The 17,270-nt window shown below is 39.4% G+C and overlaps 1 protein-coding gene across 2 annotated transcripts in view; it reads right to left on the reverse strand.

The window, feature by feature from the left end:
- Positions 1-1,282: 1,282 nt before the first annotated feature.
- The window catches only part of LOC126354213 (transcriptional regulator ovo-like), a 120,219-nt gene continuing 104,231 nt past the window's right edge, over positions 1,283-17,270 (reverse strand). Inside the window, exons 2-12 of one of the 2 annotated variants that reach the window (XM_050003680.1) lie at positions 15,238-15,474; positions 14,615-14,967; positions 12,771-13,140; positions 11,787-12,231; positions 11,430-11,686; positions 10,742-10,858; positions 7,906-8,162; positions 5,599-5,916; positions 5,183-5,519; positions 4,674-4,798; positions 1,283-4,440 (exon numbers count right to left, since the gene is read on the reverse strand). In XM_050003680.1, coding sequence (XP_049859637.1) covers positions 4,270-4,440; positions 4,674-4,798; positions 5,183-5,519; positions 5,599-5,916; positions 7,906-8,162; positions 10,742-10,858; positions 11,430-11,686; positions 11,787-12,231; positions 12,771-13,140; positions 14,615-14,967; positions 15,238-15,474 — 2,987 coding nt within the window. In that variant the 3' untranslated portion in view covers positions 1,283-4,269. The remainder of the gene's footprint in view (positions 4,441-4,673; positions 4,799-5,182; positions 5,520-5,598; positions 5,917-7,905; positions 8,163-10,741; positions 10,859-11,429; positions 11,687-11,786; positions 12,232-12,770; positions 13,141-14,614; positions 14,968-15,237; positions 15,475-17,270) is intronic. The other variant, XM_050003681.1, reaches the window with a different exon arrangement.

A 17,270-nucleotide genomic window follows, 5' to 3' on the forward strand; every position in this document is an offset into this window, starting at 1 on the left:
CTCATACTTTTGACAATAAGCATAGTTGTGGGTGGTACTTAGTCAAATGTAGTACGGAAATAAATACAGCATCTACCTGATGGCCCTGATCCAAAGCTTTCAGTATTTCATGTGAGAAAAGTAAGAGTTGGGTTTCACATGATCGATGTTTCCGAAATCTATATTGGTTGCCATTAAGGCGGTCATTCTGTTCACGATACCTCATTATGTTTGAGCTCAGAATATGTTCTAAGATTCTGCAACGAATTGATGTCCAAGATATTAGACAGAATTTTTGTAGATCACTTACTACCCTTCTCATATGTGGGTGTGACCTGTGCCTCTTTGCAAGTATTAGGCATGGTTTTTTGTTTGAGGAACCTGTGGCACATTTTAGTTGAAAGAGGGGCTAACTCAGCCACAGATTCAGCGTAGGATCTGACAGGGATTCTGTTGTACAAGGATTAAACTGAGGCAATTCTCCTGGATTTTCGACCAAAACTTCTTTGGGTTCTGTGGAAGATTACACTTTTAAATTACCTAAGAAATAACAGAGGGGACAGATGGTTTTATATTAGAGGTCACTTGCTTATTTCCACTTTTATAACTAGGTGTTACCATTGCTCACTTCAGCCCTTCAGGAAACACACCAACTCCTTAAATGGTTCCGAAAGTAACAAGGGATGTGCTGTAAGTCAGCAGATGGTTTTAATACTGTACGTAATTGAAGAACTTCTGATTTTTAGAAACAGTGTTTTTGTGATCCTTCCGACAGTCGATTTGCTAAACTTTTGTCCAAGCAAGCCTAAAAATCTAATTTTGATGGTCCATTCTTTGTCCCACTGTTTTCAGCTACTCTTAGACAAAGTCCTTGAATTTTATGGACAACGATCTGAATTTAACAATGTTTCTTATCATTTTCAAACTATTTATTTCCATTGATTGTGTACAACTTTTTGGTGATAACTTGAAAATTTGTGTCACTATAAACCTTTGTTCTTTATTGCAGCTAAGCATCTGAATTTAGATAGTGTCCATTCTTCCGGATAAGATACTGTGATACTACACGGCAAATACGCATAATCTCTTGGTGCTATTGTCCTTGTAAATTCTCTCTGAATGTTTTATTCATGCTATTTATAATCGTTTCCTTTCACTACAGTGAATGGGGTAACTGTACCACTTTTGCAATTTTGTTAAAATACTGAACACAAACTGCACATCACAGACAGACAATGCAACATTTTACATCAATAGTTACCGAGTGCCCAAGGAAGCGAAAATGCAGAATAATTATGCCCTGTTACAGTAAAATTTCAGTTTTAATACTGGTACAGTCAGATTAAGTTTAGAGCAGTCTTTAAAAAACTTAGGACTTTTTCCTGTATCTAATGTTCTGGCTACCTTGAGACCATGCCAGAAGGAAATCTGGTGTTAATAATGATTAAAAACAAGCAATTTGAATTCAGCCAGTATTACAGGTTTACTTTAAAATGTCCAGATATTTGCATTGACCTGCAATTGTTGAATTTAAATTGATGTTGTCAGAAGCTCTCTTCATAACCAATGTAATTAAATAGTCACACCCATTAGAGCATATAGGAAGGTGGAAAGGCAAATGAAATATAAACTAGAAATCACAGAGATAACAGAAATTACTTTTAGTACAAAATTATGTAAGTAGGTGGAAAACTGCATTATGAAACAAAAGTAGTTGGTGGTAGAAGATACCTTGACTGGTACAAGTTACATATTCTAAATTGGCCATTTTGTCAGAAAAAAACAGCATTAGAACTTTAGGGGCTATACATACACATTTCTCTTTTATAAATGCTGCTTAAAGATACTGCAGTTAACTTTCTGAAAGTAAATCTGCATGGAGCAACTACACATATTTAAACAAGCCTAGCCTTCCAAGTAAGTGTTGAACAAGAGTAATTTGTTAACAATCCTTTAATTAAGTAATAAATACAAGCACTGAAATTTACACTACTTATAATATTTGCAATGCTTTTCTGCAGGTTTCAGCTTTGGATGTATTTTTATGAATATATTTCCCCACTGAAATAAATTAAGAACATAATTTCAGTTTTGACTACAGCCGTTGCTCACATGTCAAAAAATTACTCAAATCAGCACATATGTCGTAGTTACATTTTACCATAACTGTTGCATGCAAACGACACAGTTGACAAGCCACTTTTCATTCAAATGGACTGTAGTGTGTATTTTAATTTTTTTATCATGTTGCAATAAGCCTGTGATTTTTATACAGACATTTGTTACAATTTTATTACCTGTACTGAATTTCACAAAACATGTACTTTTCTGATACACAAAAATTGCATATCCATACAAAACTGTTCACCTTTTTAGTATGTAGCTTTCCAGAATGAAAGAAACCACAACACACATCAGTATCAATGTGCTTGAACCTTTAAGTTTTGCTATAAGTTTTTTGCTTCATCAAGTAATTGATTTTCCATGCACATTTTCACTGACGTAATGAGAAAGAATGAGGTAATGTAAAGGCAAAACAGACTATTTCCACCTACTCGTGGATGTATTTGCTTCTACCCAGGAACTGTATGTGTCATGATATCAGTCTGCTTTGTAATACAGATTCAGATATAACCCTGTACAGTTTAATGAATACATGTATGATATATATCCTTCCCCTGAAATGTGAACATTTGATCCTAAAATCCATTTCTTTCTTTGTTTTAAGAAATGATACCAAGTATATATTATGATTACAGTTTACTTTTACAAGTGCGTACAACCCATATTTTATGCTTCCTTTAAGATAGTGTAGAATTTAGATAGTCTGGAAGACTTCTGTTGCAACCTGGCTCTGTTATAATCATTCTGTGGTGGATGAAGCCAAATCATATAGAAGAAGAAACTTCTTAAGGTGTAATAAACTGAGTACTTTCTTTCCAGTTTTGCCCCCTCAACAACATTTCTATAACAAAATGTACTATCACTAAGAATAGAGAACTTTTACGACAAATTCAGAAATGTATTTTATTACACATTTTGTTTGCAAAAATGTGAATACTTGATAGTGTGATTATCATATCTGCAGCTACACACCACACAGGAAACTGTTTATACAGACCTACACAACCAAATACCAGCCCATTATTTACAAGTAACCATCCCTCAGCCACATGTATCCTAATTGTGAATGAACAATGTCAACTCACAAGTTCAAGTCTTCTTTAATAGTGAAGTTTACTTTTCACTTTAGTAATGAACAGTCTGGAACACGCAATGTTTTTCAATTATATTATTAGATACAACATTTCAACAAGACAACAAATAACTGCACCAAAAACAGCACAACATGTAGTGTCTTCTCTTTCATTAAATATCTATTATTTTCAATTGTACTTATCACAAATATTAATGTAATATATATATCACAGGTACATACTGTTAAAGTCTGTAATTAAAAATATAGTCTACATACAAATAGTATTCAGTACATCCACTTTCCTGGTAAGATTGTTGCAACAGTCCAGATATTACAAAAAAATAATTTTTCCATTCTTCTGGTTGTGGAAAATGAATTGTATTGCACATATGGTCATACAAACTATCTAGAGCTCTGAAACTGATTTTGGAACTGCTACTCTCAATGCCTTCTGTACACTAACAACTTTTATCACAATAGATATACACTAACAATCCCACTAGATGACAAAATATGAGTTCAATACCACCTTATAAGATTGTACTACATAACAAATACTTTAAATACTGAAGTATGCTAAATTTTGAAACATTTTAACATATAACAAAGAGTTTACATAATGTCTGATTACCAATAGGCCTTTAATGCACAACCCCCTTACTTCCTGTTATAAAAATCTAAAAGAAAGGTCAACATAAAACTGATTAGTGATCTAAAAGACATTTTTAAAAAAAGCCAGTTGATATTTAGACAAAATACAAACTCTCAAAGCAATACTGTACTTTAGAACAACAGTCAGCTAGTTGATGCCAATTGCAAGTACAGAGTCGCAATGAATGGTTACCACCAAGTCCACATTTATATGCACAACTGTGCCTTTGCTCTAAAGTTTCACTGTTCACTGAGATTCCTACCCACTTTCCGAAAAGGTCTGTTGTCTTTGGTTAACTGTTAACTTCAGCATAATGACAGCAAGGCAGATTCATAACAGAAACACACACACACACACACACACACACACACACACACACACACACGTATGTTGCTTCAGCTGTTATTAAGCTTGTCATGAAGTCACACTTAAGGATGCTCTATGATCGCACTTGCAGAAGCATGTTGGCAAAGTTTGCATTTGTAAACTTGAAATGACGTTTGTCATAAAATTTCAGAAGTGCTGGGCTGTATGGATGGTTGTCTTTCAAGTGCAGGTAATGAACTTCAGGTTCACTGGTTGTGTGACCACATTCCTCACACACGTACATCTGAAAAATGGTTTTCTGAATTAGAAATATAATGTAAAAAATTATAAACTGAAAGATTAAAAGAAAATGGTGATTATCACAGGGCAATAAAAATCTCCATGAAAATGTGTGATAAAATGAAATTTTTATCTCCAATGCTCAGAAATTCTTGGAAAACCGCTAGTTACTTTCCCACCGATCCCTTTTTCTTAATAAACCATTGTTACTGCATCAGTAATGGAAACTTTAGTTACCTTTGTTCTCCTTTCCTTGTAAGCATACTGATGCTGGACCCCATGGACCTTGAGGCAATGAGATTCTAGAGAACACCGCTGTGTGAAGGATTTTTCACACAGGTTGCATTTATATGGCCGAACACCTACAACAAAAGACTATAATGAGAGTTTGTCCAACATAATACCTAGGCATGAAAACACATTCTATTAGACTTTATTATTAATCTCAATACTGTTCCACGATTCATCTTACATATCTTTTTGGTTGTTATTACTGCGTGCTCTCTGTCACCAGTGAAACAAACCAATGCATAAAATATTTGTCCTTTTTGAAACAACTTTAAACATCTGACTCAACAGGTAAAATTATGTTGAGTGAATGGTCATTAACTCAAAATATAACAGATGACAGTCATATTTTGAAAAGCAGACTCTCACTTGTCTTCTGAGAAATTTTAATTAAAATGCATCTGTATCTTTTCAAACAGTGCCATTTTAATAAGAATGTGACAAATATGTACACACACCTGTATGTGTCCTGGTATGTCGCTTCAAGTCAAATGTGTCATTAAACCCTTTTCCACAAAAAGTGCAAAGGTAGCGTTTTACATCACTGTGACACTTCATATGCCTATTGAGAAGTCTCTGCAGACTGAAGGTTTTGGCGCAAATACGACATGTAAAGCGTGTAGGATCATCAGGATTGGCTGAAGGACGTTCCACAGAATCATTTGCAACATGGGCTGCCCTCGAAGATGGTCTTCCTCCAGGCACTGCAGGTGTCATTTCATGGTTTGCCAATGGGTTTTTGATTCCGTGACCACCATTGACAAACTCCAATGGCACCTCCACAGGTAAACCAAGCTGTAAGGAAGAACCTCATTACTATCACAAAAACAGGAATGAAAATGGAGAACCAGAATGCAAAGAATAAAATTATTACCCTTTGCTGCAAGATGTTAACACGAACTTGCAATGATGGTATGTTGCTGATGTCTGTCTGTACAGTATTTGCATCTGAGCTGCTTGCCGTTCTGCGACTCGGTCCTCCAGAAATTGAAGCAGGAGGTGATAGAGAACCAGGTCCCGAGCCGGCTCCATCAAGGCTGCAGGAGGCAGGTGATGGAAGTGAAACTGCCCCAGGTGAATGCAACTCTAGGCCTCCACCAGCTGTGAAGGATGAAAGCCCTGGTGACAGCTGTAGCTGTGAGCTAGCTGATGAATGCTGCTGGACCATGTGCTGTTGTTGCGACATCTGCACCTGTAAAAATATTTTAAAAAATTCTTTTTATTAACTGATGAAAAATTAATGTTATTTGATTTGATACTTAGAACTTTAAGAAAAGAAATAAGAATAATGTGAAACAATCTAAAGACATGATATTAACACCTATTTACTATAATATGTAGGTAGGATGGACATGGGGGAAAGAAAAGATCACTGAACACTGTTGCTTGTACTGGTTGGAGTTAGTTAATTTGTGCCTCATTTATAAAATATGTTCTGTTTCTTTAAAAAGAAAGAAAGAAAGGTAATGTAGCGATTTGTCAGGTTTCTTCTATGTAGTTGTGATTGTTGATTTAGCTATACACATCATTTAGCAAGAAAGGTATGGAAACCCGAGAAAGATGGAGGGGGGGGGGGGGGATGCAGTGGACTGGCTTTCATAGATGTTTTGTGTCTTTTTCAGATCTAAACTTATTGCCTTTGGCGTACTTCTCATCTATGCAACTGTATAAAGATAAGTCATCAATTACAATAGTTACCAAAAAATCTCTGTAAATTATTTATTTACTTCAAATTTCACACCATACTATAATAAACATTCAGACGAACAAAGGCTATATATTTCTTTGAAATATGTACAGGTTTTCTGTTAAAACTGACTGCAAGAAAGAATATGATATGGAGTGCTCTGCTGTGAAAATGTGCTGTTGTGTTTACTTTCTTGCACTCTGTTTTCATAGAAGACAGGCTAGTTGAATTTATGGATTATTGGTTTATGATTAGAAAACAACTATGGAATTTGCAACAACAATAAACAATACTCAAGGTCACAGAGAGGGATATAAGAGCAAACGGACAGAGGAGGTGGGAGCAAACGGACAGAGGAGGTGGGAGCAAACGGACAGAGGAGGTGGGAGCAAACGGACAGAGGAGGTGGGAGCAAACGGACAGAGGAGGTGGGAGCAAACGGACAGAGGAGGTGGGAGCAAACGGACAGAGGAGGTGGGAGCAAACGGACAGAGGAGGTGGGAGCAAACGGACAGAGGAGGTGGGAGCAAACGGACAGAGGAGGTGGGAGCAAACGGACAGAGGAGGTGGGAGCAAACGGACAGAGGAGGTGGGAGCAAACGGACAGAGGAGGTGGGAGCAAACGGACAGAGGAGGTGGGAGCAAACGGACAGAGGAGGTGGGAGCAAACGGACAGAGGAGGTGGGAGCAAACGGACAGAGGAGGTGGGAGCAAACGGACAGAGAGGGGCAATGAGAAGATGGACAGAAAGAGATGGGTGGGGATGGGGAGTGGGAGATAAACGAGTGGGCAGAACGAGATTACAAGGAAAATCCAGTTCAAATATCTATTTAACAATTGCAAAGCATTACTGAATTTGCTAGTATTGAAGAATTACAAAGTTCTTTCTCTCAGGTAGAACCACTTATACCCTTAACAAGATTCTATTGGTTTTACTTCACATTTCCACTGATCTCAATTATTCATTTATACTTAATGTTTTATCCATATGGTGATCTAAAAAAACCTAATTGGTTAAATAATTTTCACTGCAAAAGCATTCAGTGTTCACTGTAGAGTTTACAGATAAGAACTTAGAGATGCTGAAGTAAAATAATATGACAATTATTCTATAGCACAGTACTTATTGATTTTCATCTCTCTCCTCACAGTCAGGATTCCCTCCATTTACTACCTGCATTCACATTTCCTTCAACTTGCTTCTCTTCAGCTAAATAGGGTGATGCTGACATCGCCTTTTATTTAAGTGCATGTCTGCTGATAATTGGAAAGCTAGTATTTGTTTTAGTTTATTATAATTTCATTTTGGACTTTTTTTTTCTTTGTGCACTTATTACAATGCTAGGACCTTTCAAGATTTTATGAAATAGTTTTCGCAAAAGAAGTGGAAAATCTGGGAGTGAACAAGAACAGGAAGAGGAGATAATGCTGCTGCTCACCACATAGCATGGCACTGAGTGGCAAGAAAGTACAAAGTACAATGGAAATTCATACCTGTATCTGCAGTTGCTGCATATGAGGTACAGCATCTGGGGCTGGAGAAGTAGCATCTGTTGGAGGGGAAGCTGATGATGATATATGTAGTGCCAACTCTGCACGTTCCTTTGGGAGAGGACTATAGCCAACATTGTTTCCAGAGGCATTGTTTTCTCCATTTCCATAGGAGGAGGATGAAACACCATTCTTTCCAAATTGAGAGGGTGCCGCAAAATTACGTGAAGTGTCAAAACTGCGCTGTCCATTGTTGTTAGCTGAAAAAGTTGTATTTTGTTACATAACTGAGCTGTGATGAAACCTAAGTATCTAAATATAAATATGTGTAATGGTGCAGTGTTATGGGTGTTTCTCAAGCTACCTGTAATTCTCCCAAGCCCGGTAAAGCTGGCTGTTTCTCAGAGTCTAAGTAAAATGTTATTCATAAGAAAACTATTTTCACTAAGCAGCATGGGAAATAATGATGCATAATAATTGATCACTGTGCGTAAAAGTGTGTGTTATACACTATATCTAACAATGTGCTACCAGACAGAAAATAATGAACAGCTGCAGCATTCAAAATGACATCTGTATACTCTTACTGCAAAATCTTAACTGTGTTAGTCCATTTTAAGATGGATGAAAGCCCAAACAAACCTTGGCATAAAGTAAAAACCTAGGCATGTTGCTCTCTTTCTTCTATTAATTTAATCTGCAGCCACAAGACACATTTGATACATATAAAACACACAGTAGAGTCCCATTAATCCAAACTAATGGGGACCGGACCTTGTTCGGATTATTGAATTGTCCAGATTAGCCGAAATTACAGTGACGAGTCTCTAGATTGGAGTATATCAAGCAGATAAGTGGGTATATCACAACAACAAATGGAAGCAAGTGTGGCAACAAAGGCTCACTCTCACTTCCTTCCCTTGTTGTTGTGCATAGTTGAGACCTTTTAATGCCTGAAGTTAGTGCACTGCCAGCTGGCTCACAAAGCACTTTGTTATGTTTGTTATCAATTGCTGGCATGCATTACAGTTTTATTGTATTTGTTCAGGTGTAGTGGCATATGTATTTTCGTCATGAGTAAACAGAATCATACAGCATAAACACTCAAAGAAAAAGTGACTGCTTTGAAGCAGATAGACAATGGTGAGAATGTATCTAAACTGGCAATGGAACTGAGTGTAGATAAAGCAATACCTTTGGGGGAAAAAAAAACACTCAAAACTCGGCAGACTTTTAAACAGTCTCAGTACAATAAAGTGGACAAAGCTCTTTTCCTTTGGTTTACACAGGAAAGAGAAAGGGGAACTCTTTTCAGTGCAACACTGGTTCAGGAGAAGGCTGTTTACCTGAACAAGCTAACGAATGGTGGCAAGTCTTTTAGTGCTACTACGGGTTGGACGGATTCAAAACACTGTCATGGAATCTGTCAGCTAACAATTACTGCAGAGAAGCTTTCTTCTGACTTGGGCAAGTTCGAAAAAATGATAAGAGAGGGCAAGTATTCTCCCAACAAATTTATTACACTACCTAGACTGGCCTTAATTTTAGGGCATTGCCAACAAGAAGCCCGACATCAAAAGCAGAAGACCATGCTTGTCATTTTAAAATGTGGAACGATAACTTGACTTTATTAGCGTGCAGCAGTGCTGCTGGTAATCACAAGCTGCCTTTAATGCTGATAGGCAAATCTGCTAGGCCCAGAGCTTTGCTAGTATAATATCGCAACCAGAAAAAGCATGGATGGATAGTATGCTGTTCAAAGAAAGGTTTCACGGCCTGTTAGTTACCTCTGTTTGAATGTTTTCTATGGGAAATCATTTGTCTTCTCATGCAATCCTGACAACGACCCATATCACTCAAGCACTGAGGAATTATGTGATGGAGAAATTGTGGAGAAGTTTTTGCAGCCGAATGTTACACAAATTCTACAGCCGATGGACCAGGGTGTACTGCCGACATTAAAACTGATTTACAGAAAACAAATTTTAAGAATGCTGATCCAAGAGGATAGCATTCCTTTAGTGGACAAAATAAAAAAGACCAGTGTGAAGGATGTTTACTGGGCCACTGAGGGCATGGCAGAGTATTTTAGAAAATACTCAGAGAATCGTGGAGAAAACTATGGACATCTCTTGAATTTCAGGACAACCTAGTTGAAAATGAAGAGGAAAATCTACTACAAGTTATACAAAAAATCGCTGGTTGTGAAGAAGCTAGTGAAGGAGATGTAGATGGGCAGATGGCAGTGGATGGGACGTGTGTGGAAAACCTTACTGATGCTGTTTTAGTTGCTGCCGTGTCTCAAGACTAGGAAGAAGCTGACTGCTGTGACGGAAGTGACAATGAACCTGAAAGCGACAAAGGAGAGCTGGTGCCACACAGTGACACAGCAGAAGCCCCTGACCTCATGCTACATTGTTTGGAGCAACAGCTCACTGCTACACCTTCTGATTTGATGTTTACGCAACGATGGCGCAACTATGCATCATAACGGACTGTCTTCATTATGCCAAAAAACGAGTTTGTCATCTAAAAAGTAGGGATAAAATGTCTGCTGTATTTTAGTAAGTTTGTCAGTTTTTGTAATACATGTTTACTGTACTGTGTAAATTAAAATAGTGTGTATGTACAGCAGTTTACTGCACAGTTTTCCATATTTAGACTAAAATTTCTCATTTTCAGATTTACCGAACATTCGGATTACTGGGGTTCGGATTATCGGGACTCTGCTGTATTCCCGTACTTGGGACACTGTATCTATCAGTTTTATGACAAAATATATAAATATGTGAAAGCAGTGACTTAAGTTATAGAAAGACTGTCGCCATAGCATTCTTACCTGCAGACGTAGAAAGGCCAAGTACATTCTGACAATGTTCTGGAAATGGATCTACACTTGGTTCGACTGGTGGTGGAATGTTCGTATTGCTGCTGTTGCCACTGACATCCCGCTGACCTGCAAAAATATATACATCGATTTTAAAGCAAACAAAAAGCTTGAACGATTCTTCTGATAAGTCTGGATTGAAATCTGTTCTGCACAATAGTTTGTACATAGATGGCTGAGAGGATAGATGATCTTTTAAATAGGCTTTACATCTATACATATAAAGTTAAGTAGAGAAGTAAGTAGATTCAGTTTATTCTACCTACTAAAACTGTGCCAATGATATAGCTGACTACTTATGCTATGTCTGCATCACTGTTTTAATTTCATAAGAGTCACTTTATTATAGAGTGTTTAAAGACTGAAAAATTCATTGTCAGGCACGCGTGTTATATTTTAAGACATTGATCTGCAACCAGCTACAAATATTTTCTTATCCTTGCAAAGACAAACATTAATAATTGCCAGAATAGACTAGTGGGGTGAAATTTTCACACCTTTCAATATACTCTAGCAAAGTTCAACCAGTCAAAGTATTTGGCCTGTTATTATATAAGAGTGCAATTATTTGACAACTACATTGCAACTTGTTTACTCATTAGAAACAGACTTATTAATAATTCACCATTGTAATGTATACCTTGGCTGTCATCATCCAGTAGGCCATTTGCATCAGCATTTCCTGTGCTCTCCATGGCAGCATCTGTATCATCTGCTTCTGGCGAAGACATCCGTTGAAGGAAGAGATCGTCAGAGAGAGAAGCAATGAGAGCATTGTGGTCATGTGCAGGGCTTGCAAATGCTAATGTTGCTGTGAAGGGCAGGGGATCGACAACACTTCCCGACACCATGTCCACCACCATCTGGTCTGCTGCAGCTGCAGCAGCTGTATCCACACTGTAAGAATTAAGTAAGTCCCATGGATTAAGTGTTTTACTACATTTACATGTAGATATGTCAGAATACACCATGAAACAAAACTTTGAATTTTATGTACCTGAACATATTGTATGTATGCTGAGGGGCACCAAGCAGATGAACAGGAGGCAAGACACTGCCCTCGACTTTAGGAACCACTTGCTGGCGTTGATTTTGCTGCTGCTGTTGCTGCTGCTGCTGCTGTTGCTGCTCTTGCTGTTGCGCAGCCACTGCTGCTGCAACATACTCGCTCAGTTCATCCTCCTCCTCCTCTTTGAAAGATATGCCATATGATTCACATACATTCTGAAGGAGAGAGTATTGCTTCTGCTGATTGTATATGTCCTGCTGTTGTTGCTGTTGGTGGTGGTGTTGCCCAGTGTCACAGTCCATTGCAAGTGGACCTAGCAAAGAGTAATTTGCATAATGCTGAGCAAATACGCCTCCCAAGCCATTACCATTGCTTCCTGCACCACCACCAAGGCTACCAGCTTTCAGGCTCTCGTAGAATGGAGGAAGTGAACCTAAAATTTAACAAAATACCTCAGTCTCGTGCAAATAATGGATACAGAGAATTTAAATCATCAAATTATAACATTTTTTTATTTTTATATGTTCTATAAGTTATTTTTGTGGATATTAAACTAATTTACAGTTGGCAATACTGAAACAACAAAACTCTTTGTAACATCAGGTCACAGCAATACTACGAACTTTCCTCCTCCTCTGAAGGGTTTTTGCATTGTTCAGTTAATCTAACTATCTTTGATTGGAATTCTCAAGATTTCACTTGCAGTAAGAGCCATGTAATGTAAATAAATTAAAAAGAAACACTGCAGACTTCACTCTTCTAACAGTGAAAATTTGTGAGGGTTCTGAAAGTTATTTCCATTTCAGTCAAACAGATAGTTATAGAAACTTATTCTATCTCCACAGAAAATGTTAGATTAAAAGAAATTACGTCTACAGAAATACAAAATTGAAAGAATTTACTAACTGACAATATCCTAGCCAACAATAGAAATGTCTCAAAATGTTCAATGATAGTTGAAATTTCAGTTACCTGTAGGAGGACTGTTGGGTCCATACATATTGGAACCACCACGATGGCCACCACCTCCACCTCCTGGGTTCATCGATCCACCACCTCCTCCGCCACCACCCAAAACCCCACCTCCACCACCTCCGAGACCACCACCACCTGAGTAGCCACCGAGACTGCCTCCTGAGGAGCCACTTCCAGATGAACTCCCACTGCCTCCACTGCTGCCACCACCACCACTACCACGGCTACTGCTATGACCGTGTCCAGCAGCTGCTGTGCGTGGAGTTCCTGCACCGTGGCGAGCCAGGAGGTGCTGAATGGGAAGAGGTGGTAACCTGCCTCCCACTTTGAACAACTGGAAGCGTGGTCGAGCCCTCCTGTCGTCGATCTGTGGAAAGTGCACTCTTGTCATTATGTTATATGAGTATTAGGGTAACTTCAATTTTAATGTACTGAACTTTGTATACCTGATATAAAATATATTTACACAGAAATGTGCAATAACAGTTACCATGTTTAACAATTATTGTAATACTTTTATCTATAGCCACTACAGTAATCAAATCTGCTATTTCACACTTCATCTTTAAGTAGCACTTTTGAAGTGCAGATGTTCCTCCAATTTTGTTGGCTTTGCTTGGCCTAACAAAACAATGCAGCAGTACGGATTTCGATGTGACAATGGATTTCCCATTTGCCAGGAAACTACATTTTACTTTGTTACCAAAATATATTGTCATGTAGCTACCAGAATTCTTACACTACATGTCAATCTGTACTGACTACAATGCTATAGGGAAAATATTGTTTGTTGATTTGATAACAGTAGTCTAATTATTCCAATTCCTTCTCATTTGTGAAACAGCTTACTAGCTAAATGTGGCATTTTAATAGGAAGTAGGGATGTAGCAGAAGCAGTTCTTTATCTTTGGTGCAGTGCACATAAGTAGCCAGCTTTAAATTGTTCTCTATATACACTACATTCCCCACTCAGCTTTCTCTACATCAAAAACATGTTTTAGGATTTCAGTTGCATCAAGCTTATGATGTCCATGAGCTTTTGCCAGATTTGTTCCAAGCCAATTTTAAGTAGTATGGTCATCACAACTGTTGTCACTATCTTTCTATAAACAAGCTGACAACTATGGAGATACAAGGTCACAGTGACTAAAAAATTTGACTAAGTGCATAAAGCTCTTCAATATACAGTCGAGGCACTAAGAACTGCAAGGGCTCAAGGCAGAGTAGTTAGGTTCTTAGAAATACAGATATTTGTGAAAATTAAATTTACTAACAACCAGCCACATAGGCCTGAATTGCTTTTTTAACCTAGCCTGAACATCTCACACTTCCTGCAAAAACATGTACCCATTTTACGTTATGAAATACTGATATTTAAGATTACGTTTTTTATTAATATTAATTCATAAAATTTCCAAGTTTATGCTAGGACAACAATGTATTTTGACACCTGTAAAATTTGTAATGTGAAACCAGATTCTTAACAAACAGATACTACATTCAACACACATGCAAATTATGATCTGTTTCCAACACCTCATTCTTCGTTAGCACCCCTGTGGACTTGAGGTTAAGATAAAACTGCCAATACAACTGACTACAAAGCATTACTACTAACATGCCGTAGACACAAAGTTTTCAACTATAGGTAACAGTTGAGCAGCACAGAGTAATAAAATTATGAAACTGAGGAATGATAGGAAACATAAAAAGAGTATTTTATTTGTAATGCTATGAGACTCCAAGGCCCTTCAAGTAGATTGTTCCAAGTCTGAATTTCTGATGAAAACAAAAAGATAACCTGTGAGATGGAAAATTTTTATCATCAATGCCCAACTGACCTGGGAGGTATCCTGTTCTGTGGCAGACCCGTCTCTCTTCTTGGGCACGTGGTAGTCTATTGGTGCATCCTGCTCAGGGCCCAGCTCAGGAGCAGTACTGGGAGCAGACGTGGGCGCACGCTGAATGACCGATACACGCTCGGCGGCAGCCGGTGGTGGCGTAGGGGTGATACCGGCATCTGGTACGGCACCTGCACTGGGAGTGCCAGTACCGGGAGGTGGGGGTGGCGGTGACGACACCGAGTCCTCCGACGGTGGAGCAGACGGTGGTGGAGGGGGTGGCGGAGCTGTCGCAACACCAGCATATTCCTTGCGTTCGGCACGTGTCAGTACGTGGGCGCGCTGGGTTCCACCTGTTAGTGAGAAACAATTTAACCAAATGCTCGAAATTGCATGTTTTATTAGTTTTGAAATGAAGGTGCACATGTGATTGCAGTGTTGATGGCCAGTTTTTAAAAAGCTACAGTATAAAAAAAACAGCAACATTATTACGTTTCTATTAAATATGTAAGCTGAACAACAACAACAACGTTTAAATGTGACTATAAGGTAGAGTGTTTATTTGCAGTCTTAGACAACTTTAACCTCCTCCCCCCCAGCTGAACTCTGAACTAAAAACGTACCATTAGCAGAGGTGGAGGATGCACGCTGCAGGTCTGCACCCAATAGGGACGAGTAAAAGCGGTGCGGCTTGTCGTCGCTAGCGGCGTTAGGTTTGGTCGCAGGAGTAGGCGGCCTGGCATCACCGTCACCGGAGCCCACACCAGTGCTGGCGCCGACACCCGGTGTCACAGCCCGAGAACCCTCTGGGCCGGGGGAAGAGGACGACTTGCTGTCGCCATCCGCATCGCATTTCCCATCTGCAAACATACCGACATCCCTGCATTATGTGTGAGTCCCACAGAGCACATACAAAGGCTGCAAAATGCTTGCTGACAACAGTGGCAGGAAACATGAACCACTGTCATAAACATGAACGTTGACGGAGTTGTTACACTTGATAATAAGATCGACACAAAAGTGACCGATTAAGTCAGCATGCATCTTACACAGCACAGTGACAACGAAAACAAAGGCAGAAATTGTGGGAAAAACGTGTAACTGTGGAGTAATGTTGCAAAACCCTCTTTTGAACAAGATGAATGAGAAGTTATACTTTTACTGCGTTGCAGGTATCGACCTTGAGAAAGCAGAAGGTCGTTGCGGGCAGAGAGAGAGTGAACACACAAGAGCACACGCCGTTAGCTGTGGCGTGGATTGGGGGTGGGGGCCGGGGGCTGAAGTCTGGCAGCGCCGCGGCTCACCTGTGAAGATGGGAAGACCTGGCCCGGCTGGACTGCTACCGGTAAAAAAGTGCTCGCCATCCGGGATGCTGGACGCAGTCGCACCTGCCCTACACCCTTCTGGCTCCTACAACACGGTCGCGACTACCACCGCTACAACATCTGGGAGCGGCTGCTCTTCAACGAAACGTTCCGTCGCTGTGCTGCCATTTCTGATGCTATCGCAGATGGTGGCGCCACTGCTCCCGCAGTAGATGAAGATTGCAACGAATATCTATCTTCTTCTATATCGAGAGCTCGCTTCTATGCACCGCTAAGATTGTATTCGCTGTCACGGATGAAGATGATCTCACACATTTAATTTCTACAGCTTCTAATTACATACCAGTACGTAGAAGCACGAACCAAACTTCTTTTCCGACGAACAGTATGTTACGTTTGTAAGGCTGTGCGCAGTAAATGCTGTTTCTCCAGTTTTCGGAAACTTAGTATGCTGTTGCTCTGTGTGGATGGACCTACCGCTATAACTACTTCCTCACTCACAAGGCATGTTATAAATCCAAAGATCCTGAGACCGGCCTATTTTGCTGGACGTAGCGCCGTAGTAAGGAAGGAATACAATCGTCGGCTGATCCTGTGAATTTTCAACATGTTCACGTTTCCTTTTCTTTCGTACCTTAAGTTGACGCACACTGATTTATGTCTTAGCGCTCAGAATTCTTATCATCCAATCCAAAAAGGAGCAGTCTTAATACATTAGTACACAGAGCAAAAACTGTTGCTGACGAGGACCACTTGGAACCCGAAAATAATCATCTGAAGTAGATGTTTCGAATGAACGGCTGTGGTGCACATGATATGAAGTCAGTGTTCCCGAGGAAAGCAAACGTGAAACCTAGTAGTTATTTTTGGTGGTGGGTCGGTAGGTCTCTCTCTCTCTCTCTCTCTCTCTCCCTCTTTCTTTCTTTCAACGTTTACTGGATCTTATCAGGTATTATGTTTCACCTGACAATGCGTTGCCACGCTAACGAGGAGAACACGGCAAGAGCCTTAATCCGATTTCTTAAAAACTTCACTTAGTGGAAGAGCGGTAAATAAGCGAACACGCGTATCCGCTTATCCGTTGATACTCGGCCGTTCCTGACAGAACGACGGTCAAAGCTTTCGAGGTACTGTTCATGGCTTTTACCGCGCGATATCATCAGACGAAAATGTGGCACAGTGATCAGCGTCGCGACTTCTTAATTTTGTACCCCGTGTTCGACCCCGATAACTATTTTTATTTTTACAAGTAACCTTAGAGATCGGGCAATCACTGCTAAAAAAAACTTTTACATAATGTGAACGATAATCAATTTTAAATCAGGTGGTAA

This window comes from Schistocerca gregaria, chromosome 3 (genome assembly GCF_023897955.1).
Source record: "Schistocerca gregaria isolate iqSchGreg1 chromosome 3, iqSchGreg1.2, whole genome shotgun sequence".
Classification (NCBI taxonomy): domain Eukaryota; kingdom Metazoa; phylum Arthropoda; class Insecta; order Orthoptera; family Acrididae; genus Schistocerca; species Schistocerca gregaria.